Source organism: Nyctereutes procyonoides, unplaced genomic scaffold, assembly GCF_905146905.1.
Source record: "Nyctereutes procyonoides isolate TBG_1078 unplaced genomic scaffold, NYPRO_anot_genome, whole genome shotgun sequence".
Classification (NCBI taxonomy): Eukaryota; Metazoa; Chordata; class Mammalia; order Carnivora; family Canidae; genus Nyctereutes; species Nyctereutes procyonoides.
In genome coordinates, this window is record NW_026575041.1 from 4,555,181 (window position 1) to 4,581,529 (window position 26,349).

General features: G+C 34.6%; 1 protein-coding gene across 5 annotated transcripts in view; it reads left to right on the plus strand.

Annotated features, from left to right (window-relative positions):
* UVRAG (UV radiation resistance associated) overlaps positions 1–26,349 on the plus strand; it is a 309,399-nt gene that overhangs the window by 142,245 nt on the left and 140,805 nt on the right. For all 5 annotated transcript variants that reach the window (XR_008663846.1, XR_008663847.1, XM_055320492.1 and 2 more), the window contains exons 7-8: positions 228–333; positions 17,107–17,233. Coding sequence is in view for 3 of the 5 variants with exons in the window: in XM_055320492.1 (XP_055176467.1) it covers positions 228–333; positions 17,107–17,233 (233 nt within the window). In the remaining 2 variants the exon portion in view is untranslated. The remainder of the gene's footprint in view (positions 1–227; positions 334–17,106; positions 17,234–26,349) is intronic.

Consider the following 26,349-nt stretch of genomic DNA (forward strand, 5'->3'; position numbering starts at 1 on the left):
AGATGGGGCAGGCGGGCAGGAATAGAAAGGGTGTTTTTAGGGTCCGTAGTAATCCCTTTTCTTTCATTATAAATATGCTAGGGAATTATGAAATGATCAGTTTGAGTTTATTACTAATTCTGTTTATCATGGAAGGTTTGTCCTCATTTTGTTCCATTTACATTTGTTACTCTGTGTTGAGAGTTATGGTTAACTCACTTAAATTTTTCTGCATCTTTTATTTCTAGGCTTCATAGAGCCCAGTGTGCAATTAAACAGACTCAGGTAACTGTTCAGAAAATTGGAAAGGAAATTGAAGAAAAGCTAAGGCTCACATCTACAAGCAATGAACTGGTAGGTTTTTAAATATATTTACTTGTTTAGACTCCATGATTTCTAAATGTGATCATTATATTCTTCTTATAGTAGTTAATTTTTTTCAAAAAGCTTTAGGTAGTTATTTTTTCTTTTAATGTTTTGCTGTGACTTATATTGGCATTTCAGTGTTAGAAAACACTTTCCCGTCTCCTGATAATGCAACATGCAAAGTGCCTGCCTTTTACTACTAGACAGAACTTCAGATTACGTACGATTACTTAGAAAATAATTAAAAGCTATTTTATTAATGCCTTGTCAATATGAACTCTAGACGTGAACTGTATAGTGAATAAAAAATAGCTGCCAGAAGGGAAAAAAAAAGCCTTTAGGTACTAATTTCCTTTTAGAAGATGAGTTTAAAATTATTTGGAATGAACTTATTAATAGGATTGCTTATGGACACTGTTCTCTTTTTTGGGAAAGATTCCTTTAATTAGGCATTTCCAAAGAAATAGAAGTTCTAACCCAAATGGACAGATTTAAGATATTAATATAATTTGGGGTTGCTTTATACTCTTTCTAGTAGAAAAAATATATTAATTTTGGAATAAAGATTGTCTTTGTAAGCAGAATAGTAGGCATAACTAATAAATTGAACTTTTCTCAAATGAAGCCACATGGCTATGGGTAGCTTTTGATGAAATTTGTGCTATGGATTATGATAGTTAAAATCTAATTCAAATCCTTAATTAAGTCTTAACTAAAAAACTTTTAAGTATTTGTACAAACTCATTCTCATTCTGATAGGTTGGCAGTATCTTCCAGTTGTCATTTATAGCACTATCAACTTAGGAGAAGGCCTTTTTATCTCCAAACAAAAGTTCTGCCTTACGGTGCCTGGGTGGCTCAGTCAGTTAAATGTCTGCCTTTAGCTCAGGTCATAATCCCAAGGTCCTGGGATCAAGTCCGTGTGGGGCTCCCTGCTCAGCAAAGAGTCTGCTTCTCCCTTTGCCTCTCTTGCCATTTGCACTCTCACTCTCTCTTAAAAATAAATAAATAAAAATCTTAAAAAAGAAAAAACTCTGTACTATCTTGAAGATTTGCCCGAGATAGTAAATTAATAGAACTATAGAAACACAATGCAGTTAACCACCAGTGCTGGAATTTGAAGTGAATGGGTGATGAATGGGTATTTAAACTATATAAAATTGTTGATTTTAACCCATAAATGGCAGTTTCATGTAATTCAACCTGATGTATAAAATGGCTAGTGCTGTACCTGGCACAGAGCAGACATATAAAATATGGTAGCTGCAATAAATATAGTAGTAATTCTTATTCATATGATTTTTCTTGCCTATGGAAAGCCTTCTGTTTTGGAGAAGCTGTTAAACCACCTCGTTTTAACTCAGGCACAGTAAAGGAAGAAAACCCAGACCACAAATATATTGGAAAAGGAGAAAAAGCAGCTAATTTTAATCCTATCTGTAGTGTTGAGAAATGCCACATTTTTAGAACCTTTGTCTGAGGAGAACTTGCTAGGTTTTTTTTTCCTCTCTTTCTTATTTTCATCTCCCAAGGCAAGACTGGGAAATTACTTATTTCATTAAATGACAGCATATGTTTTGTCTCAGTATGGAAAAATGTATGCTTAATCCTATTTTTCTAAAATATAAGTGGTGACACACAGAGCAAGGTGATAGAATGTATGAGTTTAAAGAGGTCAGGTTCATAGGTTCACTGTGTGTTTTTATGCTGCCTGGTCAACATAGAAGAGAATTGTTGATTTTTGAAGTGAAAGTGAACCTAGAAATCATCTAGTTACCGTATAACTTCACCAAAACCACCTCCTCAGTACATTCTGTTCCCTTACCTGTTTTTTTCTCCATAGTATTTATTACCCTTTAACATGCTGTATACTTTTCATAGGTATTTTATTTGTCTATCTCTCCTAAACTGTGAGGGGAGGGATTTTGTCTGTTTCTTCACTACTGTGTTCAGCAGTATCTAGAGAAGCGTTTGACATAATGGATCCTCAGTAGATACTGAAGTTAGGAATGAATCTAGCATGTTAAATAACAAAATTCAACCAGGACAATTTGAATTTCCACTTGGCTTTTTGATTCATGAATCAATGGGACATCACCTCCTCTAGCAAGTAGAGAGGAGCTCCAAAGAGTCCTACAAAATGGAAGGTTTTTATAGAAGGATGGTAGGGGCAAGAAAGTTATTAGCAAAAGAAAAGGATTGTTCTAGGCAAGGCCAACTTCTAGGGGTAAAAGTAAGGTTTCTTATCATGCAGATTGCTTCATCTTTTTTTAGGGATGGAGAGGGCCAAAGGGGCAAACTTATTGGCACAGTTTGAAAAATTCCTGGCTGGCCAGATAAGACTACATTTCTACAGAAGGTTGAAACTGCAGTTAGATTATGCATTAAGCAACTTGGTCTAAGCGACACCATTTTGGACCTGTACTTAGTCCTTTTATTTATTTTTTTAAACAAGCATTAAACCCTTGCAAAAGGATGGAGAATGAGGCCTGAAGAAAGGAAGCAACTTTTCCATAATCATTTGACTAGAAAAGACAAATTTTGGTTTACTTGTCTTGTTTCAGGGAATAATGCCATTTACTTGTTAATTTTCCACTCTAAGATTTATCTGTGGCAAATTAGAAACCTTTACTATTACGTTTTTTCCTCATTGCCTTCCTAATTGCTACAAGGTCATCATACTCCAACCCAAGCATATTCAATTTTTAAGAATTGACTATAATTTTAACTTATGTATAAGCAGTCAGAAGGCATACTTAATGCCGAAAGAAATCAGATTACTTTGTAAGATAAAATGTAACTACCTCTGTTATTAGAAAGTGAGTTCATACTTGATGGTTTTTAAAGATTTAGCATCTTCCCATGCTGTGTCAATAGCTAACATATCTTTGTGACATTTAATTATGTTTCTTATGAAATTTCTCCTGTTGTCATTTTGAATTTTTGCTTATATATTATGGATTTTGTCAAATGCCTTTCCCGTATCTGTGATAGTTTTATTTTTTCCTCATGTTCTTGTATTATGATAGTCAAATACACTGATTAAATTTTGAATGTTGCATTCCTGGGGAAAGCCCCTCTTATTCATTTGGAATTATTCTTTTTTATGTGTATTGCCAGATTCAGTTTGCTAAAATGTTTAAAGGATTTTTGCATCTATATTCATGGGGGAATATTGGCCTGTTGTTTTGTTTTCTTAACAATCTCTGTGTCTAGTTTTGTTGTCAGGGTGATATTGGCCATAACTAATGAGTTGGGAAGTGTTTTCCCTTTTACTTTCTAGAAGAATATGTGTAGAATTGGAATTTTTTCTTAAATGTTTGGTAGAATTTACCAGTGAACCCATCTAGACCTGGAATTTTCTTCGTGGGTTTTGAACTAGGAGTTTAGTTCTTTAATAGTTGTAGGTTATTGAAATTCTCTGCTTCTTGAGTGAGCTTTAGTAGCTCATGTGTGTCAAGGATTTGTCCATTTCATTTAAGAGGTTAGTCTTTTTAATTTTAGCTGTTCTCATGTGTGTAGTGTTTTCTTATTTTAATTTATAATTGCATTTTTATGATAAGCATTTTTCATATCTATTGGTCATGTGTATAATCTTTAAGAAGTGTAAGTTTAAGTATTTTTACCCATAAAAAAACAAACAAACTATGGGGCACCTGGTGGCTCAGTCAGTTATGTGTCTGCCTTCAGCTCAGGTCAGGATCCCAGGGTGCTGGGATGGAGCCCTCTATCTGGGTCCCTGCTCAGCGGGGAGTCTGCTTCTTTCTCTCTTGTGGCCCCTCCCCCTCCACTTATGTGCCTGTGCTTGCTCTCTCTCTTTCTATCAAATAAATGGATAAAATCTTTGAAATAAAGAAGAAACTATTTAGATTTACAGAAAACTTGCAAAAGTAGTTCAGAGTTCCCATTTTAGTTTCATCCAGTTTCCTCTAATATTAACCTCTTCTATAACCATGTTACATTTGACATAGTACATCATCAAACCAAGAAGTTAACATTGATACATTACCATTAACTGTGGGCTTCATTCAGGTTTCACCAGTGTTTCCACAAATGTCTTTCTTTTAAACAAACAGACTTTATTTTAAAACAGTAGTAGACTTATAGAATTACTACAAAGATAGTACAAGGAGTATACCCTACAACCAGTTCCTCCTGTTATTAACATTTAACCTAAATGTGGTACATTTGTTACAATTAATAAACCTGTACTGATAAATCATCATTCACAAAATCCATGCTTCCTTCAAATTTCCTTAATTCTCACCTAATGTTTTTTTCTGTGCCAGGATCCCATGCAGGAAACTATTACAGTTAGTAGTTATGCTTCCTTAGACTCTACCTGGATGTGAAAATTTCTCAGACTTTCATTGTTTTTAATGACTTTGACAGTTTTGAGGATTACTAGTCAGGTATTTTATAGACATTCCCTGACTGGGATTTGTCTGATGTTTTGCCATGATTAACCTGGATTCTGATGTCCTTTTTTTGGCCCAGTATCCAGCTCAGGATACCACCATTGCATTCAGTCATGCTTTCCAGGCTTTTCTGATCTATGACAGTTTCACATTCCTTCCTATATTTAAATCACCTTTACTCATCACTGTTGATATTTACCTGAATCACTGCTTGGTTAAGGTAGTGTCCCCCTGGTTTATCCACTATACTATCCAAAGGACACTTTGGAGTATCCTTTCCATACTCAATTTTTTGAAAGCAAGATACTAAGTCCAGCCTTCACTCCAGTAAAGGGGACTTGTGTTCCACCTCCTAGAGGGGGTACTGCCTACATATGTTATTTTGAATTCTTTGTGAGGAAGATTTGCACCCCTTCCCATTTATTTAATTATCCAGTCATTTACTCGTTAGTATGGACTTGAATATATTTATTTTATTCTTTAGGTTATAAACAAATACTATGTTACTTATTTTCTTACTCAACTTGTAGCATCAAGAGCTCTTTCAGGTTGGCTCCTGTGTCCTTTTGACATGGATCTCTTTTTTTATTTGTTTTTTTAAAACACTTCCTTAGTTTCTGACACTATATGATCCAGGCTCATCTTGTATTTTCTCTGTCTCAGCCCTGAATTAGCCCTTTTTCTGAGGAGTCCTGTTACTGTCATTGGGTAATGGTATTTAGAAACAAGAACTAGGCACTGGGTGTGCTTATAGCTATTGGGTTGTAACTACTTCTAGGCCCTCTCAGTGGACAGAGCTGATGTATATACAAGTATCTATGTCTATGTATGTATTAAGCTAAACATGAGTTTGTGTTAATACCTTCAACTATAACACCATAGAGTTAATTCTCACCCTACACTTTATTTGTAGTATCTTTTCTGTTAGTGAGAAGCTTGGCTCCCATTATCTGTAATTTATTAACTTATTTTTTCAGTCCTAGTATACATGTAAGTAGTTTCATATTTTTCCCCTTATTTTTAAATGAGATATCTGTCTTCTTGTGTTAAAGTGAATGGGTGGCGGATTGTGTGTATATCCATACATTTGCAGGTATATTTGCTTTTTTTTTTTTTTTTTTTTTTTGGATACAAGTCCTTTTTCTGATATATATGTTGGGAATATTTTCTTATGTTCTGTGGCTTGCCTTTTCATGTTCTTAATGATGCCTTCTAAGGGCAAAAGTTTATAAATTCAGTGAAATACAGTGTATTTTTTAATGTTATTTTATGGGTATGGCTTTTTGTTAATAAGAGATCTTTGACTAACCTGAAATCACATCAATTTCTTCTATGTTTTATTATAAAAGTTTTATAGTTTTGGGCTTGACATTTAGATCTATGATCCATCGCAAGCTGTTTTTTGTGTATGAGTTCAGTAAGGTTCTTTTTTTTTCTATATGAATATGCAGTTGATTTAACATCATTTGTTGAACAGTCTTTCCTTTCCTAATTTACTTGTTTTGAAATGTTTGTCTAAAATCAGTTAACCAAATATGTGTTCATCTATTTCTGGATTCTCTGTTTTATTCCACTGATCTATATGTCTACCTCTTACCAACACCAAAGAATTCTTTTTAATTTATTAACGTAATATCTTGCAGTCTTGTTCTGTTAACTTTTTAAAATCATACTTATTTTGAATATTTATTGGGATTTTCTGTGTAAACAATCATACCTGCAAACTTGGGACTGTCTTGTGTGCTTTATTTAATTTTTCTGACTTATTTCAATAGCTAGAACTTATATACAATCAAAGTGATGCAGTGAAATCACTTCTGTATTCCTGATTGTGGGGAGAAATTATTTATCCTTTCTTAATTAAGTATAATGGTAGTAACACCCTTTATTGGTGTTAGGAAATTACCTCTTATTCCTACTTTCTGAGATGTTGAATTTTGTCAAATGCTTTTTCTGCATCTATTGAAATAATCATGTGGTTTTTCTCCTTGATTCTCCATAATTTAATTTCATATGTTTAACATTATGTTTCTGGAATAAACCTGAATTTGTTACAATATATACTTTTTTTTTTTTTTGGTATCTTGCTGGATTTGATCTGGAAATAATTTAAGGAGTTTGTGCATATTTGTTAGAGATATTATAATACAATGTTTTAAATTACTTTATCAGTTGGTATTAGAATTATGGTAACCTGGTAAAATTAGTTGAGCAGTGTTCCTTTTTCCTATTCCATCTTGACCAAAAGCAGAAGTCTCTGCTTTTAATATTTTCTAGTGGTGTGCTGAGATTTCATATCTTTTATTCATTATGAGAATATTTTACTTTTTCTGATACTTGACTGAGATTTCATCTTTTTATTCTTTATAAGAATATTTTACTTTGGGATCCCTGGGTGGCGCAGCGGTTTGGCGCCTGCCTTTGGCCCAGGGCGCGATCCTGGAGACCCGGAATCGAATCCCACGTCGGGCTCCCGGTGCATGGAGCTTGCTTCTCCCTCTGCCTATGTCTCTGCCTCTCTCTCTCTCTCTGTGTGTGTGACTATCATAAATAAATAAAAATTAAAAAAAAAAAAAGAATATTTTACTTTTTCTTCCACCATATTTGTAATAGTGGCTTTGTATGATAATTCTAACATCTGGGTTATCTTGTGATTGGCATATATTGGTTGTCTTTTCCCTAGAGAGTGAGTCACATTTTCCTGGCTCTTCATATCATATATTGAGTAATACTGCATAGTATCCTGGACAATGTGAACGAGATTTTGTGGACTCTCTGGATTTTGTTACTTTATTCTGAAGAGTATTGATGTTTTCATTTTAGTAGGTAGTTAACTTGTTTAGGCTGGAACTGCTCTGTCTGCAGTGGACCTTGGCTCAGATTTCATTCAGTACAATACTTTCACCTTCAGGCACAGCTGCTTTCTGTATGCCTCATACATGTGTGGTTGAGGATTCAGAGACTCATATTGAATTTAAACAGAATCTGAGGGGATCCCTGGATGGCTCAGCAGTTTGGCGCCTGCCTTTGGCCCAGGGCGTGGTCCTGGAGACCCGGGATCGAGTCCCATGTTGGGCTCCCTGCGTGGGGCCTGCTTCTTCCTCTGCCTGTGTCTCTGCCTCTCTCTCTCTCTCTGTCTCTCTGTCTCTCTCTCTCTCTGTCTCTCCTGAATAAATAAATAAAATATTAAAAAATATTTATAAACAGAATCTGGGATGTCCATTTTCTGTCTTCTTCTGTTCTGGTGGCCTCGATTGTGTGATCTCTTTCCCCTTGTTCCTCTGGCCAGAAAGCTAGTGGTCTTTTTTTTATTTTTTTATTTTTTTGCTAGTTGTCTTTCATTGGAGTTTTACTGCAGCCACCTTCAGGACAACGCTACAGAAAAGGGGAAATTCACTCCGTGTGTTGGTTGCTTGCAGCAGGTCCAGAGTCTCCAAAATTTACCTGTCACTGATCAATTTCCAGAATCATCAAGTAGTAGCTTTTTGTATATAGAATCTATAGCTATTATTTATGAGAGGACCAATTTGTTAGGTGCTTATTCTCACACAGTGGAAGTAGAACTTGTATGTTTTATTATTACATATCTTTTCCTTTATCTTCCTGGCTGGTCCTGGGTTCTAGGCCTTATATTGCCACTGAGTCTATGATGTTACTGGATTAGATTAAGTATTTCCTAAGAAAATATTTTCCCTTTCTTAGTGATTGAGAAGATGTAAGTGCAATAGAAAGAACCTATGCATGACATTTAAAAGCAAATTTGTTCTCATAGGACAACTGCCATAGTTCTAAAACTTTTTTTCCCAGATTGCTAATTATTTCCAGGTTTTGTGGGAAAACCAATATAGATAAATGTGCCCTAAGCCACCATTCTCAAACTTTTTGGTCTCAAGACTCCTTTATACTCTTAAAAATTATTAAGACCTCAAAGAACTTAGCATATATCTGTTGATGATGCCTAGGTTAATAAAAGACAGATGGATTTTCACATTTATTTCTGCAATAAATCTGTTGTGATACCACAAATCTTAGAAATTCTGGAAAGCTCTGCTATACAGTTATAAGAAAATAAGAGTGAAAAAATGAGATAGCAGCTTAGTAGTAATATGAAAATATTTTTGATCTCACAGACTCTAAAATGGCCTCAGAAATTCTCATGGTTTCCTGGACCATGCTTTGAGAAAATTTTGTTTAAGACTTTTTAGCTCTAATGTGATCTAAAGAAAATGGTTTCCTTTAGTATGTCATTTACAAATTAGTCTGTCATTCTGAAATGAGTCTTTAATGTTGCCCATCATTGTCTTTGTAAAGACCCCAAAATAAGAATGTGTGTGCTTGCAAATAGATGAATTTGCTGTGATTTTCAGAGCAGATACATGTTGCATAAAAACACCAAAATCCAATTAAAAGTGATCCATTGGAGATGCACATGTGATATTAACTAGGAGTAAACAGATAGAACAATAGAACACGGAAACCCATTAGAAGATACTTATGAAACATTAAGGTCTTTGAGCACTTGTGTTCAGTGCATTAGAAAGGAAGCTAAACCAGATCCCACTTGGGCAGGTTTGTTTACTCATCAGAAATTAGAGCCAGCTGTGCTGGTTTTGAATGACTTGATAAATTTCTGCAAGTGGGCCAGTTTCTGCACATGGACCAAACACACCGTAAACATGCCTTCCTGTATCAGTTTAGTATTTAGATTAACTTGTGCCCTTGATTCTTTGATTCTAGAAAATGCTTCCCAATCTGAGCATGTACCCTGGAATAGAGCAGATCAACCCTCTAAGTAGGCATATCTGTATTCTGTGAAAAGTTGTTTTCCCCTTTTGGAAGGGGCTTTTTCCCTCCAAAAAATTCAGTTTAGAATTCAGTTTGCGTATTTTGTGGAGAAATTCAAGTTATAAAAATGGAACACTTCTTTGTGGGAAAAGATTACTTCCTAAAAATTTGCATATGTTTTTTCTCAGTGATGTAAAAACGCCATAGTGTGCCATGATCACACCAAGAAACCCAAATTGTTTCTTGGTTCCTTTTTCTTTAATGATAAACAACCTCACGGCCTTTGGTCTTTGTTTTTACAGTGGGTTGACGGGCAAGATGGCTTTTATCACCGTTAGACCCAACCTCTTTAGAAGCACGTAGTATGCCCTTCATAAATATTTGCTTTTTGTTCAAGAAAAATTGTGTAGGAATGTTTTATATTTCATAGGGTTTTCCAGTCAAATATAATAATGATGATTGGAAATAAGCTTTTCAACTTGTTTTCTTGGCTTGAATGTCTTTAACAGATGATCATGCCATCTGTTTAGAATCAGTATTTCAGTGATGAGGAAGAAAGCATTTTGGGTGAGAAACGATAGCTCTACTTTCCACACAACTGCCAAGTCATTTTCCATGCCCTTTGCTTCAACAAGGTTATACCATTACTCATCCCACTGAGTGCCTTTGCTTCTTCATTATATGTGAATCAAATAGAGATGCTGACTTTCATCTTTTGAAGTTTATCAGCTTGGTAAACCTATTTAATTTATTTAATGAAAAGGTTTCTTTTCTCATTACAGTTTTAATTAGTGTATGTCTTAGGAAGGAGACAAGAATTTATTAGGTACAGCCAAATATTACTAGTTTGGTTAAGATGCATGTCATGGAAAATCATATAAAGTATATTACTGACACTATTGATAAAGACCAGGAGAGAAGGACACACACATTCATAGCACAGTAATTGTGGGTGAATGTAAACGTGTGCAAGCACCTGTATATGTTTGTTGTGGGGGCAGATTTCAGATTTTATCTGGAGGCAAATTCTGGCCCCCAAAGACATTTGGATTAAAAGGGAGTCTGAGTAAAGTTTTGATTCTGGTTTCATAGGTTTAATTAAGTAGGAAGTATTTTAATGGAAAGATAAGTTAACAAACTTATTTAGCAAACTTAATTATCTCTAATAGAATGTGTCTGGGATTTGTTTTATTAAATGAACATTCAGTAAAATTGACTTTTTGAAGTATGGGTCTATCATTTAAGAAATAAGCTTTATGTTTTAGAATAGTTTTAGGTTTACAGAAAAATTGTACAGAAAGTATTTCCCCTCTTCTCCTAGTTTCTTTTATTGTTTTTTTTATTTTTTTTATTTTTTATTTATGATAGTCACACAGAGAGAGAGAGAGAGAGGCAGAGACACACAGGCAGAGGGAGAAGCAGGCTCCATGCATCGGGAGCCTGACGTGGGATTCAACCCTGGGTCTCCAGGATCGCGCCCTGGACCAAAGGCAGGCGCCAAACCGCTGCGCCACCCAGGGATCCCTAGTTTCTTTTATTGTTAACATCTTATATCAGAATGGTACATTTGTTACAATTGTTGAATCAATATTCATACAATATTATTAACTTAACGTCTGTAGTTTCTGTTAGGGTTTGCTCTGTGTTGTACAGTTCTTAGGGTTTTTTTTTTTAAGATTATTTATTTATTCATGAGAGACACACAGAGAGAGAGAGAGAGAATGAGAGAGAGAGAGAGAGAGAGAGAGAGAGAGAGAGAGAGAGAGAGAGAGGCAGAGACACAGAGGGAGAAGCAGGCTCCATGCAGGGAGCCCAGTGCAGGACTCAATCCCAGGACTCCGAAGGCAGGCAGGCACCAAACTGCTGTGCCACCCAGGGATCCCTAGTTCTCCAGGTTTTGACAAATGCACAGTGTCATGTATCCACCATTGTAGTATCATGCAGTGTAATTTCACTGGCCTAGAATTCCTCTAGGATGAATCTACCATCCTTTTCCCCCTCTCTTAGGGACCCCTGGCACCACTGATCTTTTTACTGTCTCCATAGTTTTACCTTTTCCAGGAATGTCATGTAGTTGGAATCAAATAGTATGTAGCCTTTTCAGGTTGACTTCTTTTACTTAGCAGTATGCAACTAAGGTTCCTCTATGACTTTTCATAGCTTGATAGCTCATTTCTTTTTGTTGCTGAACAGTACTCCATTGTATATATATGCTACAGTTTGTTTAACTATTGAGCTATTGAAGTGCATCTTGGTTGCTTCCAAGTTTTGCAACCTGCCTTGCATATGTCAAATAATTATTAGTAAAACTGCTATAAAACATTTATGTGTAGGTTTTTGTGTGGACATGAATTTTCAGCTCAACAAGTAAATATCCTGGAGCATGATTCCTGGATCATATAGTAAGCCTGTGTTTAGTTTTGTAAGAAACTGCCAGACCATCTTTTAAAGTGCCTATACGGTTTTGCACTGCCACCAACAATAAACGACAATTCCTATTGGTCCACATCCTTGCCAGCACTTAGTATTGTCAGTATTTTGGATATTTATATATATATATATATATATATATATATATATATATATGGCATTTCACTGTTGTAGTTTGCAGTTTCTTTATGACATGGTGTTGAGCATCTTTTCATATGCGTATTGGCCTTCTTTGATGAGATTTTTAAATTGGGTGGTTTATTTACTTATTGTTGGGCTTTTAGAGTTTTTGTGTATATTTTGAATATGATTCTTTTATTAAATAGGTCATTTTTAAGTATTGTCATCCAGTTTGTAGCTTTTCATTCTTTTAATAGTGGTTTTTACAGAGCAGAAGTTTTAATTTTACGGAAGGCCACCTTAGTTTCTTCTTTCATAATCATGTATTTGATTTGTATGTAAAGTCCTCTAAATTTTCTAGTGTTATCTTCTAGAATTGGTATGATAATTTTAAAAAATTTTATTCATGATTTGACTGGGGGTGGGGGAGGAGCAGAGAGAGAGGGACAAGCAGACTCTGGACTGAGTGCAGAGCCTGTCACGGGGCTCGATCCCACGACTCTGAGATCATGACCTAAATCAAAATCAGGAGTCGGATACTTAACCTATTGAACCACCCAGGTACCCCAGATATGATAATTTTTTTATTTTACATTAGTTCTGTGGTCCATTTTGAGTTACTTTTTCTGAAAGGTGTAAGGTCTATATCTAAATGTTCTGTTTCATTTTGTTTTGTTTGTATGTGGCTGTCCAATGGTTATAGCCCCGTTTGGTGTAAAGGCTATCCTTTTTCCTTTGAATTGCTTTTGTTCCTTTGACAAAAATCAGTTGACTGTATTTGTGCTTGTATGTGTTTCCAGGTCATCTATTCTGTTCTGTGCATTTATTTGTCTATTCTGTGTCCATGTCACACTGTCTTGATTATTGTAGCTTTATGGTAAGTTTTAGCATTAGATAGTGTCAGTCTTCTAACTTTGTTCTTTTTCAGTATTGAGCTATTCTGGTTTATTTGCCTTTCTATATAAACTTGAGAATCAGTTTGTTGGTATAAACAAAATAATTTGCTGGGATTTCACTGGATCTATAGATCAAGTTGGGAAAAATTGAACTCTTAATAATATTGTCTCCCTGTCCATGAATATGAACATTCATTTATTTGGCTTTCCTTTGATTTTTTTCGTCAGTTTTCCAGTTTTCTTCATTTTAGTCTTATACATATTTTGTTAGACTTATACCTCAATATGTCATTTTTTAAATTTCTAATGTAATGTGTTTTAAGTTTCATATTCTAATTGTTCCTTGCTGTTACATAAGAAAAATATGGACTTTTGTGTATTAACCCTGGATTGTGCAACCTTGCTATAATCATTTTTTTACTTCCAGGAGGCTTTGAGTTTTGTTTTTTTTTGGGGGGGCGGGGTGCGGGTTGATTCTTTGAGATTTTCTACATAGGTAATCAAATCATCTGTAAACAAAGATGATTTTATTTCTTTTCTTCCAAGTCTGTATGCCTTTATTTCCTTTTCTTATTGTACTGCATAGTTAGGATTTTTAGTAGATGTATGATAGTGTGGTGAAAGGGGACATTCTTGCCTTGTTCTCTAATGTAGGGAGAAAGTGTCTGGTTTCCTATAATTAAGTATGGATGATCCCTGATGTAAGATTTGATTTTATGATGGTATGAAAGTGATAGGCATTCACTAGAAATTATACTTCAAATTTTGGATTTTGATTTTTTTCTCCAGGCTAGCAGTATATGGTATGATGTCTGGCAGGGGTAACAAACCGCAATTGTTAGTCAGCCAGCCATATAATCATTAGAGTAAACAACTGATACACTTACAAACATTGTGTACCCATGCAACCATCCTTGTTTCCCTTTAAGTACAGTATTTAATAAATTACATGACATATTTAACACTTTATTATAGAATAGGTTTTGTATTACATGATTTTACCTAACTGTAGATTATTGTATATGTTCTGAGAACACTTAAGGTAGGCGAGGCTAAGCTGTGGTGTTTAGTAGGTTAAATGTATTAAATGTATTCCAACTTAAAATATTTTTTTAACTTAAAATATTTTTAACTTATGATGGGGTTATTAGGACTAACCCCATCAAGTTGTGGAAGATCTCTGTGATGTTAGCTGTACGTTTTCTGGCAAATATTCTTCAAAGTTGAGAAAGTTTTCCTTTATTCTTAGTTTGCTGAGAGTTTTTATCATAAATCAGTGTTGAATTTTGTTATATGCTCTTTAAGCATGTATTGATATGATTATATGACTTTTCTTTTTTAGCATGGTTGATGTGGTGAATTTCATTGATTACCGAATGTTCAACCTGCTTTGCATATGTTGAATAAGTTCCTTTGGCTATGGTGTATAATTAATTCTTCTTATACGTTGTTGGATTTGATTTGCTACTATTTTGTTGATGAATTTGCATCTGTGTTTATAAGAGATTGGTCTGTAATTTTCCTTTCTAGTGATGTCTTAGTTTGATTTTGGTGTTAGAGTGATGCTGACCTCCTAAAATGAGTTAGGAATTTCTTTAATATTTTGGAAGAGTGTTAAAAGAATAGTATTATTTATTTATATGTTTGGTAAAATTCACCAGTGAAACCATCTGGGCCTGTACTTTTCTATTTTAAAATGCTGTTATTTATTGATTTAATTATTTCATATATAAGCCCTTTCAGATTATTTCTTCTAGCATGAGTTTTAGTAGATTGTCTTTCAAGGAATTAGTCCCTTTCATCTAAGTTGCCAAATTTGTAACCATAGAGTTGTTTATAGTATTCTTTAATTATTCTTCTAATGTCCATGGGATCAGTTTTGATGGCTCCTTTTTCATTCCTCATATTAGTAATTGCTATCTTCTCTTGTTTTCTTGGTTAGCCTGGCTAGATTTTATCAAAGTTATTGGCCTTTTCAAAAACCCAGCTTTTGGTTTTATTTATTTTGTAATTTTCTCCATTTAATTTATTCTCTTTGGGGTTCACTAACTTCTTGAATCTGTAGATGTATTTCCTCTACCTAATTTGGAAAGTTTTTCATCATTATTTCTATGAGCACTTATTCACTTCTGCTTTATTCTTCCTTTCCTCCCTGTACTTGATAATACAAATATTAGATCTTTTGATACAGTTCCACACATCCTGAGGCTTTGTTATTTTACAGCCTATTTTCTCTGTCTTATTTAGTTTAGGTAGTTTCTATTGTTTTATTTTCCAGCTTAAAGATTTTTTTCTCTGTCTCCTACATTCTGCTATTGAGCTCATTCACTAAGTCTTTTTTCCAGATATTTTCAGTTGTAAAACTTCTATTTGATTTTATTTTTATATCTTCAGTTTCTTGACTGAGACTTTGTTTCTTTACCAAGATGTTCTGTTTTTTCGTTTGTTTTAAGGATGTTCTAAATTGTTATTGAAGCACTTTTATGATAGTTGCTCCCAGGTCTTTGACAGATAATTGTAACATGTCTGTCATCTCAGTATTGATACTGGTATTAATTATCCTTTTTCATTTACTTTGACATCTTTCTATTTCTTGGTATAAGTAATTTTTGATTGAAACATGTACATTTTGGATATTATGAGCCTCTGGATCTTATTTAAACCTGTTTTATCTGGATTTTTCTGACACCTCTTTCTCTAATAGGGAAGGGAAAGATACTATCTCATTACTGCCAGGTGGGCTTAAAAGTCCAGGTTCCTCAAGCAGATTTCATTGACACCCAAGTAGCAGGTGTGTTGGAAAATGAGGCCTTCTTACTTTGGACCAGGACTGGTAGTTCCAGCTCTCCTTTAGGCCTCCACTACTAATGACCTGGCTGGGAGGTATACAAGTACTTTGATATTGTTCCCCACATGGCCTCCACTGATAGCATGCTGAATAGGGTGGCTTCATCAACACTATATGGTAAGGAAAGTTCTCGCTTTCCACCAAGCCTCCCTCTTCCAGCAGAGAGGAAAGGATTATCTCATTATTGCTGTAAGTCTAGGCTCCCCCTGTGATGTCCACTGATATGATTGGTTACCACCTAGAGGGGGCAAAGCCCCAGGTCCCTGCTTAGCTTTCTCTGAAATCTGTGGGATATTAGAGCACCTTGGTTCAGTTTGGCAGAGATGGAAATTTTTTGTTTCTATGGATTTGCCTAATATAGACATTTTATATAAATGGTGTTCGTGGCCTTTTTAAAATGGCTTCTTTCATTTAGCATAGTGTTTTCTTTCTTTCTTTCTTTCTTTCTTTCTTTCTTTCTTTCTTTCTTTCTTTCTTTCTTTCAGGTTTTATTTATTTATTTGAGAGAGAGTGTGAAAGAAAGAGCACAAGAAGGGGGAGAAACAGAGGAAGAAGGAGAAGTAGACTCTGCTGAGTGGGGACTTGACCCAGGCTAGATCCCAGCACCCTGAGATTATGACCTGAGCTAAAGGCAGACACGTAACTGACTGAACCACCCAGGCACCCCAGTATATTGTTTTCAAGGCTCAACCATGTTATAACATTCATCAGTACTTTGTTTCTTTTATTGCCAGATAATATTCTATTGTATGGATGTACCACATTTTTTTCCTGTTCATCAGAAGATGGACATTTGGATTGAATCCACCATTTGGCTATTATAAATAATGCTGCTATGAAAGTTCATATTCAGGTTTCTGTATGGACATGTTTTCGGTTCTCTTGGGTGTATACCTAAGCAATAGAATTGGTGGATCCTGTGGTATCTCTATGATTGAGTTTTTGAGAACTCCCATTTCTAAAAATTTATTTCTTGTCTTAATTGTATTGTGATCTCAGGAAAAAGGCCTGAGATATTTTGTAGTGTTTTTTTTGGTTCTTAGAAAGACCTGTCCCCAGACTCCAGGTTTATTCTTTGCTTTTATCTATAGTCTTTCCATTAAAATGGCAGGTGTTGATAATTAAGTTACTCAAGAGATCTATAAATTAGATGAATATTAAAGTGCTTTAAGCCATTATTCATTTGGAAATACTGTAAATGTATAATTGTTCCTAGTCATGACTTTCATATTCATAAATTTACCTGTGCTTTTAAATTATTTAGAGAAAACAAACTGAGTGCTTGCAATTAAAAATTTTGGTGCTTCGAAATGAACTGGAAAGACAGAAGAAAGCTTTGGGACGAGAGGTGGCATTACTGCATAAGCAACAAATTGCATTACAGGACAAAGGTGAGTAAAAATACCATAGAAACAACATAACCCTTACATTCAGTCTTTCTTTTTTCTTCTTGGTAGGCTCACATAGTCATCTTTGTACAAATATGCTGATACAATTTTAAAAAGCTTTTGGGGGGATGCCTGGGTGGCTCAGCGGTTTAGTGCCTGCCTTCTGCCCAGGGTGTGATCCTGGATTCCCGGGATTGAGTCCCGCATTGGGCTTCCTGCATAGAGCCTGCTTCTCCCTCTGCCTGTGTCTCTGCCTCTATGTGTGTGTTTGTGTGTTTGTATGTGTGTGTGTGTGTGTGTGTCCCATGAATAAATAAATAAAATCTTAAAAAAAAAAGCTTTTGGAAGTATTTTGAAGGTGATACATACAAAAAAGTGTACAAACGCACACACACACTGTATTTCAAAATGAGCACACTTACATGAGCAGCATCTCTACTGCGAAACAGAGCATTACAAGGAGCCCAGAATCTCAGAAGCTTCCTCATCTTCCTTTCTGTTTAGGACATCTCCAGCCAGACTAACCATTACCTTGACTTATTAGACCAAAATTGGTTTTGCTTCATCTTGAGCTTTATGCAAGTAAGATCATATAATATGTACATTTTATGTGCTGGCTTCTGTTCAACATTTTGTTTGTAAGTTTCATCCTAACCTGCATATAATTTAGTCTTAGTTCATTCTTACTGCTGATAATATTCCATTATGCAAATATGATTATGAATTTTTTCATTTTGGCTTTTGGTAATTTCTAGTTCAGAACTATTAGATAATACTTCCATGAACTGTCTCACACATGCTTTAAGAAGACTTTCTTTTCATGCATTTCTGTTGGATATAAACTTAGAAGCAGAATTATATAGTCACAAGATAGGCATATCTTCAGCTTTAGTAAATTGTGTCCAAAAGTTTTCCAAAGCACTTATGCCCAGTTTATCTCTTCCACCCACCAGTGTATTAGATCTTTTGTCCTGTATCCTTGTCAGCACGTGGTACTTTTCTGTCTTTTGTATTTTAGCCTTTCTAGGGGTATGTTGTAGTATCTCCTCACAGTTTAAATTTTGATATCCCTGAAAACTAATGAAGTTGAATGCTATTTCATGTTTCTTGCTGAATGAGATACACTCTTCTGTGAAGTACCTGTTGGAGTCTTCCTGCTATACAACATGCCCTCCCCCTTGGCCTTTCTTTTTTCTTCTTTTTTTCTTTTTGGACAGGCTCTCTATATATTTTATAGATAAGGTTCTTTGTTTGAAATATACATTTAAAAATGTATTCTCCCATTCTGTGGCTTGCTAGTTGATTCTTTAATGTTGCCTTTAAATGAACAGAAGTTCCATTTTTTCAGTCTTTCCTTTTATACTTAGGATTGTTTATGTCCTATTTAGGAAATATTTGCTGATTTTAATATCATAAAGGTTTTACTCTGTGTTTTTTAAGCACTTTACTATTTTACTTTTTTTTTTTTTAAGGATTTTATTTACTCATTCATGAGAGACACACAGAGAGGCAGAGACATAGGCAGAGGGAGAAGCAGCCTCCCTACAAGGAGCCCAATGTGGGACTCGATCCCAGGACCCCAGGATCACAACCTGAGCCAAAAGCAGATGCCCAACCACTGAGCCACCCAGGCGCCCCTATTTTATTTTATATATATATATTTGCAGTTCATCAGGATTTGATTTTTTTGTATATGATATCAGATAAAATTCCTTTTTTTCCTACAAAAAGTCAATTGACCCAGTACCATTTATTGAAAACCTTTCTCCCTTATGGTGCAGGTTCATTTTTGTCATAAACTGGTGGCCATGTACTAATGTGTCTGTTACAGCACCTTCTGTTCCATGGATCTATCTACCTATTCCTTTGCCAATATTGCACTGTTTTAATTTCTCTTGTATTATAATTGGTCTTCTATCTGTTAAAGTTCTTCCACTTAGTTCTTTTTCAAGATCACCTTTCTTCATCTTGGCAAGGATGGAATGTTTTTTTTTTTTTTTTGGCTGGCCTGTTTTGGACATTTCATATAAATGGAGTCTGTGGCCATTCACATCACCAATAACCAGCTTATTCTTGTCCTTTTGCATTTTCATATGAATTTCTACACAGAAAAGAAAATCTGGCTAGTATTTTATTGGTACTACATATATTAAATGTAGATATATGGTAGGAATATGGAAATTGCTTATCCATATATATGTAGGGATAATGAAAATCTTTACTGATTCTTCCAATCCAAGTAATTGGTATATGCCTTTGTTTATTAAATCTCCTTTATAAAACGTTACTGAAATAAACTAATTGTTAGTATGTGGATGCTTCGCATGATTCATTGAATATATTTCTATTTTTTGATGTTTTATGATACTATTGTAAATATGTTTAAATTTTATCTTCTACTTTTCACTGATACACAGAAATACAATTAATTGTTTTAAAGTGGTAATGATTTTTATTATATGTGTAAGTTCCTACATTACATCCTGACTCAGCATGATTTACAAAGGCCTCCTATGACCCACATTAATCTGAATGCTTCAGCTATAAAGAACTTCTTTTAGTTTCTTATATATACTTTAGTCTGTCTTGCCTGCATTTAAGTCTTTGTTTAAATGTTCTCCAGGAAATTTTTCAAGGCCTCCCTTTACCTTTCCTCCTACCTCTACCCCCTTGGTTAGATGTACTACTATGTGCTTCCATAGCATCCTGTGTTTTTCCATTATAGCACTGTAATTATTGGTTTATCCTCTCCTCTAGACTAAGATCTCTAGGGAAGACATTACCCATGTACTTTGTTAAGTACTCTTCTATTCTTCGGGCATGGTACAGTGCCTGGGATGCAGTAAGCATTAAATAAATATTTATTGAATGAATGAGTCATATTCATGATTATCAGTTTAATGTCATTGGCATCATTACTAAAGAATGAAGACTTCTGTAGCTGCTAGCTTAGCATTCATTTGGGGAACCTGATACTCATGTGAAACACTATAGAAAAAAACACTATATATTGTTCGGCAGTGATTGTTAAAGCTATCTGCACTGCTACACAGCTTATATATTGATTTTTAGACATGAGAATCTAATGGGATAAAACCACTTAAGGTTGTCATGAGACATTGTGAGCAAAGTCCATTTCATATGGACTGTTGAATAACTCCAAATAACTAGATAGTTGTGTATATTCAAGACCTGCTTTAAGAGGTCCAAATAACTAGATAGTTGTGTATATTCAAGACCTGCTTTAAGAGGTCTCCTCTTCTGTGAATAGACATATTTCTTATGGTACTTTGGAATTTTTATTATACCTAAATTGCCTGCTACCTGTAGCTTGTATTTCTGCACATATTTTTTTTTATGATCATCAGTTTAAAAAGTGAGAACAGTATAGGGTATGAGAGGGCTTCAGGGTGTTTGCCATTTCCTGAAAAGAGAAGTAATAATATTAATAGTTTAATATTAATATTATAATATTAATATTATAATAATGTTATAATGTATCGGTTACCAAAAACAATGTATCAGTTACCATACTTACCACAATATAGATATCATCACCACAATAATTCTGTGAGGTAAGTACTATTATTATTGACATTTTACAGTTGAGGAAACTATAGGTCAGGGTCAGAGACATTAAATATCTTTCTTAAGTTCACACAGCTAGTGACAGATAATGTTGGGATTAAAATCTGTTGATTCCAAAACTCCCATTCACTGTATGATACTCCATTTTACTAGAGGTATGATGTGGTAAAGCCTGTGGAATGTATATTATTAATAGCATGTGGTAAAAAGATAAGGAGATGCAGTTCTCCCATTATGTTTCCAATTGTGTTTTTTCTTCTTATAATGATAGAATGAAATCCCAGGAAGTCTATTATCAGCCTGTAAACAGGTGAAATTATAAACAGTGATTTCTATGCCATTTAAAAGACCGAGTGTAATAATAATTGCACATATTTATAGAATACTCATTACTGTGAGGCAGTATCTTGTTTTTTATTCTTCTTTGGTTTTTGCCTGTTGTCCTATGAATTAAGGGTATTCTCATTATCCTCCTAAAAATAAATACATATTATTATTCAATTTACAGATGAGGAAACTGCATCCCAAAGAGGTTAAGTGACTTGCCCACGGTCACACAGCAAGTTATAGGGGAAACTGTTCAGGGTTACTGGTGCCTAACTCTGCAACAAAGGAAGATTAATTATAGGATTTTGTAGATAATCTGTTCTGGTGTTTTAATTCTGAGAGTCAAGTCAGAATTAACACTTTCTTTTTGTTGGTTTTTTTTTAAGATTTTGTTTATTTGACAGAGTGTGTGAACAAGCACAAGCCAGGGGAAAGGGGCAGCAGGCAAAGGGAGACAGAGAAGCAGACTCTCTGCTTAGCAGGGTGCCTCCATCCTAGGACCCTGGGATCATGATCTGAGCTGAAGGCAGATGCTTGACCAGCTGAGCTGCCCAGGTGCCCTGGAATTAGCACATTCTTATTTCTCCATTTTATCATGAAAAGAAAGGATGGTAATGCCCATAGTTAAATATATATTTGCCAGGATAGATCAGAATTACTAATTTTTTAACACTGACTCTTTACTGCAGGAGCTTTCCCCCAAGTCTTATATGTACTTTTGAGATGCATGTAATTTAGTATTTTCCTGAACTATTAGAACTTCTGGAAGGTTAGGATCAACATGTTGGTCTCAAATGAAAGCAGGAGAAAGAATGTTGCTGTTGGCTGCAAATGTTCTGCCATTGTGTATCTCTGTAGACTGTGGTGGTCAGCACTGGGGGGAGTGGTTGGAAAGAAGGGGTAGCTGGACACAGATAACCAGATCTTGGTGTACCGGTAGATCTTTTTCTACTTGTTAGAACCCTTGTTCTTCATAGTGATTGTGCTAGGTAACCAGAAACATACTTATTCTTGTCAGTTGAAAGAAAATTTGTGTTGAACAGTTTTCTTGTATACTTACATGCAATGTACTATTTAATGAATCTTGAGTCAGGCTAAAATATTTAGAAGCCCCTGAGTCACTGGTATTGGTAATATGAAGGGGAAAAAATGTATTTGTTACCTGTGCCTGTAGTTTTGATTTAGCATGTTTGCTAATCATATGTGAAATGATTTACTAATATGAATATTTCTAATGGTGTCTTACATATTATGACTTATCTTTGGAACTTGGTGTTTATCTAGGCACTTGGTTCTTGGCCCAAGAGCCGAGATACAAAGTCAGTAATATTAGTTAGGATAAAAAGTCAGTAACATTTAATCTTTGCTACTGATTCTTCTGAATGATCATAAAAGAATTACTTTGCATCTTTTTACACATGTGTAGTGAGGATAGCAGCTTATAATAGTGCCATAGGGATTAATTTGTGTAAATAATTAGAAGAAACGAGGTGCCTGTCATATATTTTATATTTTTGTTTATAAAAATTTATTGCAGCAGGATGATTTATTGGAAAGAGGCAAAAAGATCATTTTTATCCATGCTGCTGACTTGCTGAGTGGCCACATAGTCTGAGAGGCCTCATTACTCCATACATGCACATTTCCCCTTCCCATACCTCAAAGGCAGTGGTGTTCAACTTGTCTACTGGGCCATAAACTGATCTCTTCAGTATTAATGTTTATTAATGTATGCATTTTCATTGTTGGCAGATATTAGTAGTTTAACTTATGATGTTAATAAAAAACAGATTCCCCCTCATTAGTGTCTCAAACCAATAACCTTTCCATTAATTAATTATATGTTGGTTTACAGGGTCTGTTGCCTTAATTTAACCCCTGAATATTTGAGAAGCAAAATCTATCTAAATTAGTTTGCTTGAAATTTGGTTTTAAAAATGGTATGAAATGTTGGTCTTAAGAAAAAGTGTTTAGGTTATAATCTAAACACATTTTATAAATGTTGATAAAATCTAAGAACTCTTCAGTGGTACCTGGGGAGCGATACAATTTATAAAAGCGCAGTTCTCTAAGCTTTGTAGGAAGAAGTTATTTTTTTTAATGCAGTTAGTTTTCTTGATAGTAATAATAACATATATGTAGTACTTTATAGTTAGTGCTTGTACAGAGATTGTCATATTTGATCTTTAAAGTATCCCTAAGAGCTAGGTATGGCAAATATTGTTATCTTCATTTTATGTGTGACTTGGCCAGGTATGAACAGGTAAGAGCAAAGCTGGGATGTGGGCCTAGACCTTTTGTCTCTAAATTCTATGCTTTTGTCACTAAAACCTTGTAAAATACATTCATTTAAATCCTACATAAATCCTAAAAAGTGGGTAACTTTTATTGAAATCCCGTAACATGCTAGATATTTTACTAATGGTGTATCATTTAGTTCTTAAAATAGTCCTAAGAGAATAACTTTTACCCCTTTGTTCCAAATAAGAAAAATTGGGCCTCAGAGATATTTCTCACAACTAATAACAGATCCAAATTCAAATTTAGGTTTCTCTGACTCCAACACCTGTCTTATTATTTCTACTAAACAAAATATTGTTGCTTTCTGTATTGTGTGTCCAACAGGTAAATTGACTGATGGTTTGCTAGTTATACATTTGGCCTCTGGACTACTAGGTGAAGAACTTTGTTCTGCTATATTCCTTTTTATTACAGGATGGGTAAAGTGTTTTTTTCTCAAAAATGTCTTTGATTTGGTCACATACTAACTAATTACGAGATCTGAATTAAAGATCTGCCATTCTCTCAATTTCTCCCTAGAAAAGTCATTCAACCTTTTTGGTCCAATCTCCTTTTGACAAAGAAAACGTTTTGAATTATACAGTTGAAATTTCTTAAACTCTAATATTCTAGTTATCTCAGAATGATGGGATTGGCAAAAAGGGGAATCTGTTTACCTTTTTTATGAATCTCTTTATTTTTCCAAGTTTGTTGCCGACAATGTGTTTCTCAGCAATGAAGGTACGAAAAGAGAGAGAGAGAAAGATTCTCTGACCCTAAGTGTGATTCTATCTGTAGATTTTGATTATTAACTAGAAAGCCATGTGGTGGGACCTTCCGTTTTAAAGATCTTCAATTACTTTTGGTAAGCATGAGCAAAAGCAAGCACATTGTTTTAGTGATGTAGTGTGTAGAAGTTAGCTATGTCAGATTTCATTGCTTGATTTAGGGAAAAAAAATCCTTCTTGGTAATTTCAGTAAATAGAAAGTTTTGATCCTTTCTTGCCAAAATAAATGTTTTATAGGAAGTTTCTATCAATTATGATCATTTCTTATTGTCGTTTTGTCATAAATCTGAGTAAGATAAACTCTGTATCTAGTTCTGTTTAATTACCTTCTTTTTGGTCAGTATTGTGCTCTTTTCTCATAAAAAAAGAATCACGTAATATATTTAAATTGGGGCTTTAGTTTCTATTAAAAGATCATAGATTTCTATTTGAAATTATAAAAACGATATTAAGCATTATGTAACAATTTTCTTCTCTTACATCATAAGGTCATAAATTGAAAAATTACCTTACTGATTTTATAATTCATTGAAACGATGGCAGAGTTTAAACTTTATTAGCCTGTATATATGTTCTGATTTTTTTATAGCCATCTGACAAAAATTCCTAAACAGACTTCCTTAAAAATTATAAATACCTGCCTTTCAAAAATTTCTAAACCCAAGGACAGTTTTTCCCTGGGGTTTATGCTATTAAAGTCTCTTTACTTTTAGCTATTGACATTGTATGCAGCATGTGAAAGCAAACAACTTGGCGGTGGGGAGGACAAATATGGGTCCTGAGTAAAGCTCAGATTTTCTTTTCAGAATGATTCTGTTTCCGTGTATTGGTAATGATTTATTCCAGTAAGGTCTTAATTGGATTGTGGGGAAAGTAAGCTATCATTTTTTAACCTCTCTCTTTTCCAGTAGAAGATATAGATAGGCAGAAATAAGCCACCTGACAGAATTTTCTTGCCATCATTTTTTCTTCACTTCCAGAAAGCTAGGCATGACATTTACAAAAAGTTCATTTGCAATTAGATCATTCAACATAGAAATAAGAAGAGATCAGAAGGCATGTGAAGGCAATAGGAAGGACATTGAGTGTGTGTGTGCATGTGCACCTTCGTCAAGCCCTTTATTCATCATTTATGGAACACCTACAAAAAACCCAGCACCGTGTAAGATGTTAGGAACATAAAGACAGATATGATAAGTATACGACAGAGATATTTCAAAGATGTTATAGGAGAACAGAAAGTGAGTATCTGAAAGTGAACACCACTTTAAGGAGATGACACTTAGGCTGAGTTCAAAAAAATACCTGACGGATACTTCAGGGGAGAGGGTGAGACTTTGCAGATAGAGGGAATAGTTTCTACAGAAACATGGAAGTAGTTTAGAGAATTGTAGGTAATTCTAGTAAAGTTACAATTAAAGATATATTTAAGTAAGAGTCCATAGGAGAGGCCAGAGAGGTAAAGAATGACCTAGTCATAAAGGAAGTTTTGTTGAAAGGTCTAGAGATCTATTAAAATAACTTAAGCAAACTTCTCAAAACAAAAAGTGGAAGGGACCATATTGATGACTATACTACAAAATGAAGGTTAGACATATATTTTAGAAAGATCTCTTTGAAGAGTTGTGGATAGAGAACTGTTAGGGAGTTATTACAATAATCTAAGCCTTCCGTAATTAAAATCGAAACAGATTGGCAGTGTGAAAGGAGGAGAGAGTGTATATATTTTGACAAGAGACACTACTGTTCAAGAAATATTTCGATGATGGACTCTACTATTAATGGCTTGGTGGATTGGAGGAGAGAGGGAGAGAAGGATTTAGAATGGTTTCCAATTTCTGGTTTTGACAACTGGCCAGATTATTAAAGACAGATACTAAAGTACAAGTTGATATTGGGGTAAAGAGAGAAAAAGGAAGAAGTAATGAAGACTTCCAATTTTGAATACTTACCTAGTGGGTAAGACAGTAAATAAGAAATCAAATAAAGCAAATATTGGGTGGTGACAAGTCCTAGAAACAAGCTGTGGTGTTAGATGGTAACTGTGGGAGACCATTTCTACAGAGATTGCCGAGAAAAAGTTTGCCAGAGGAGCTCAGCTTTGAAGGTAAGAATTGCTGGAAAAACAAGGAATAT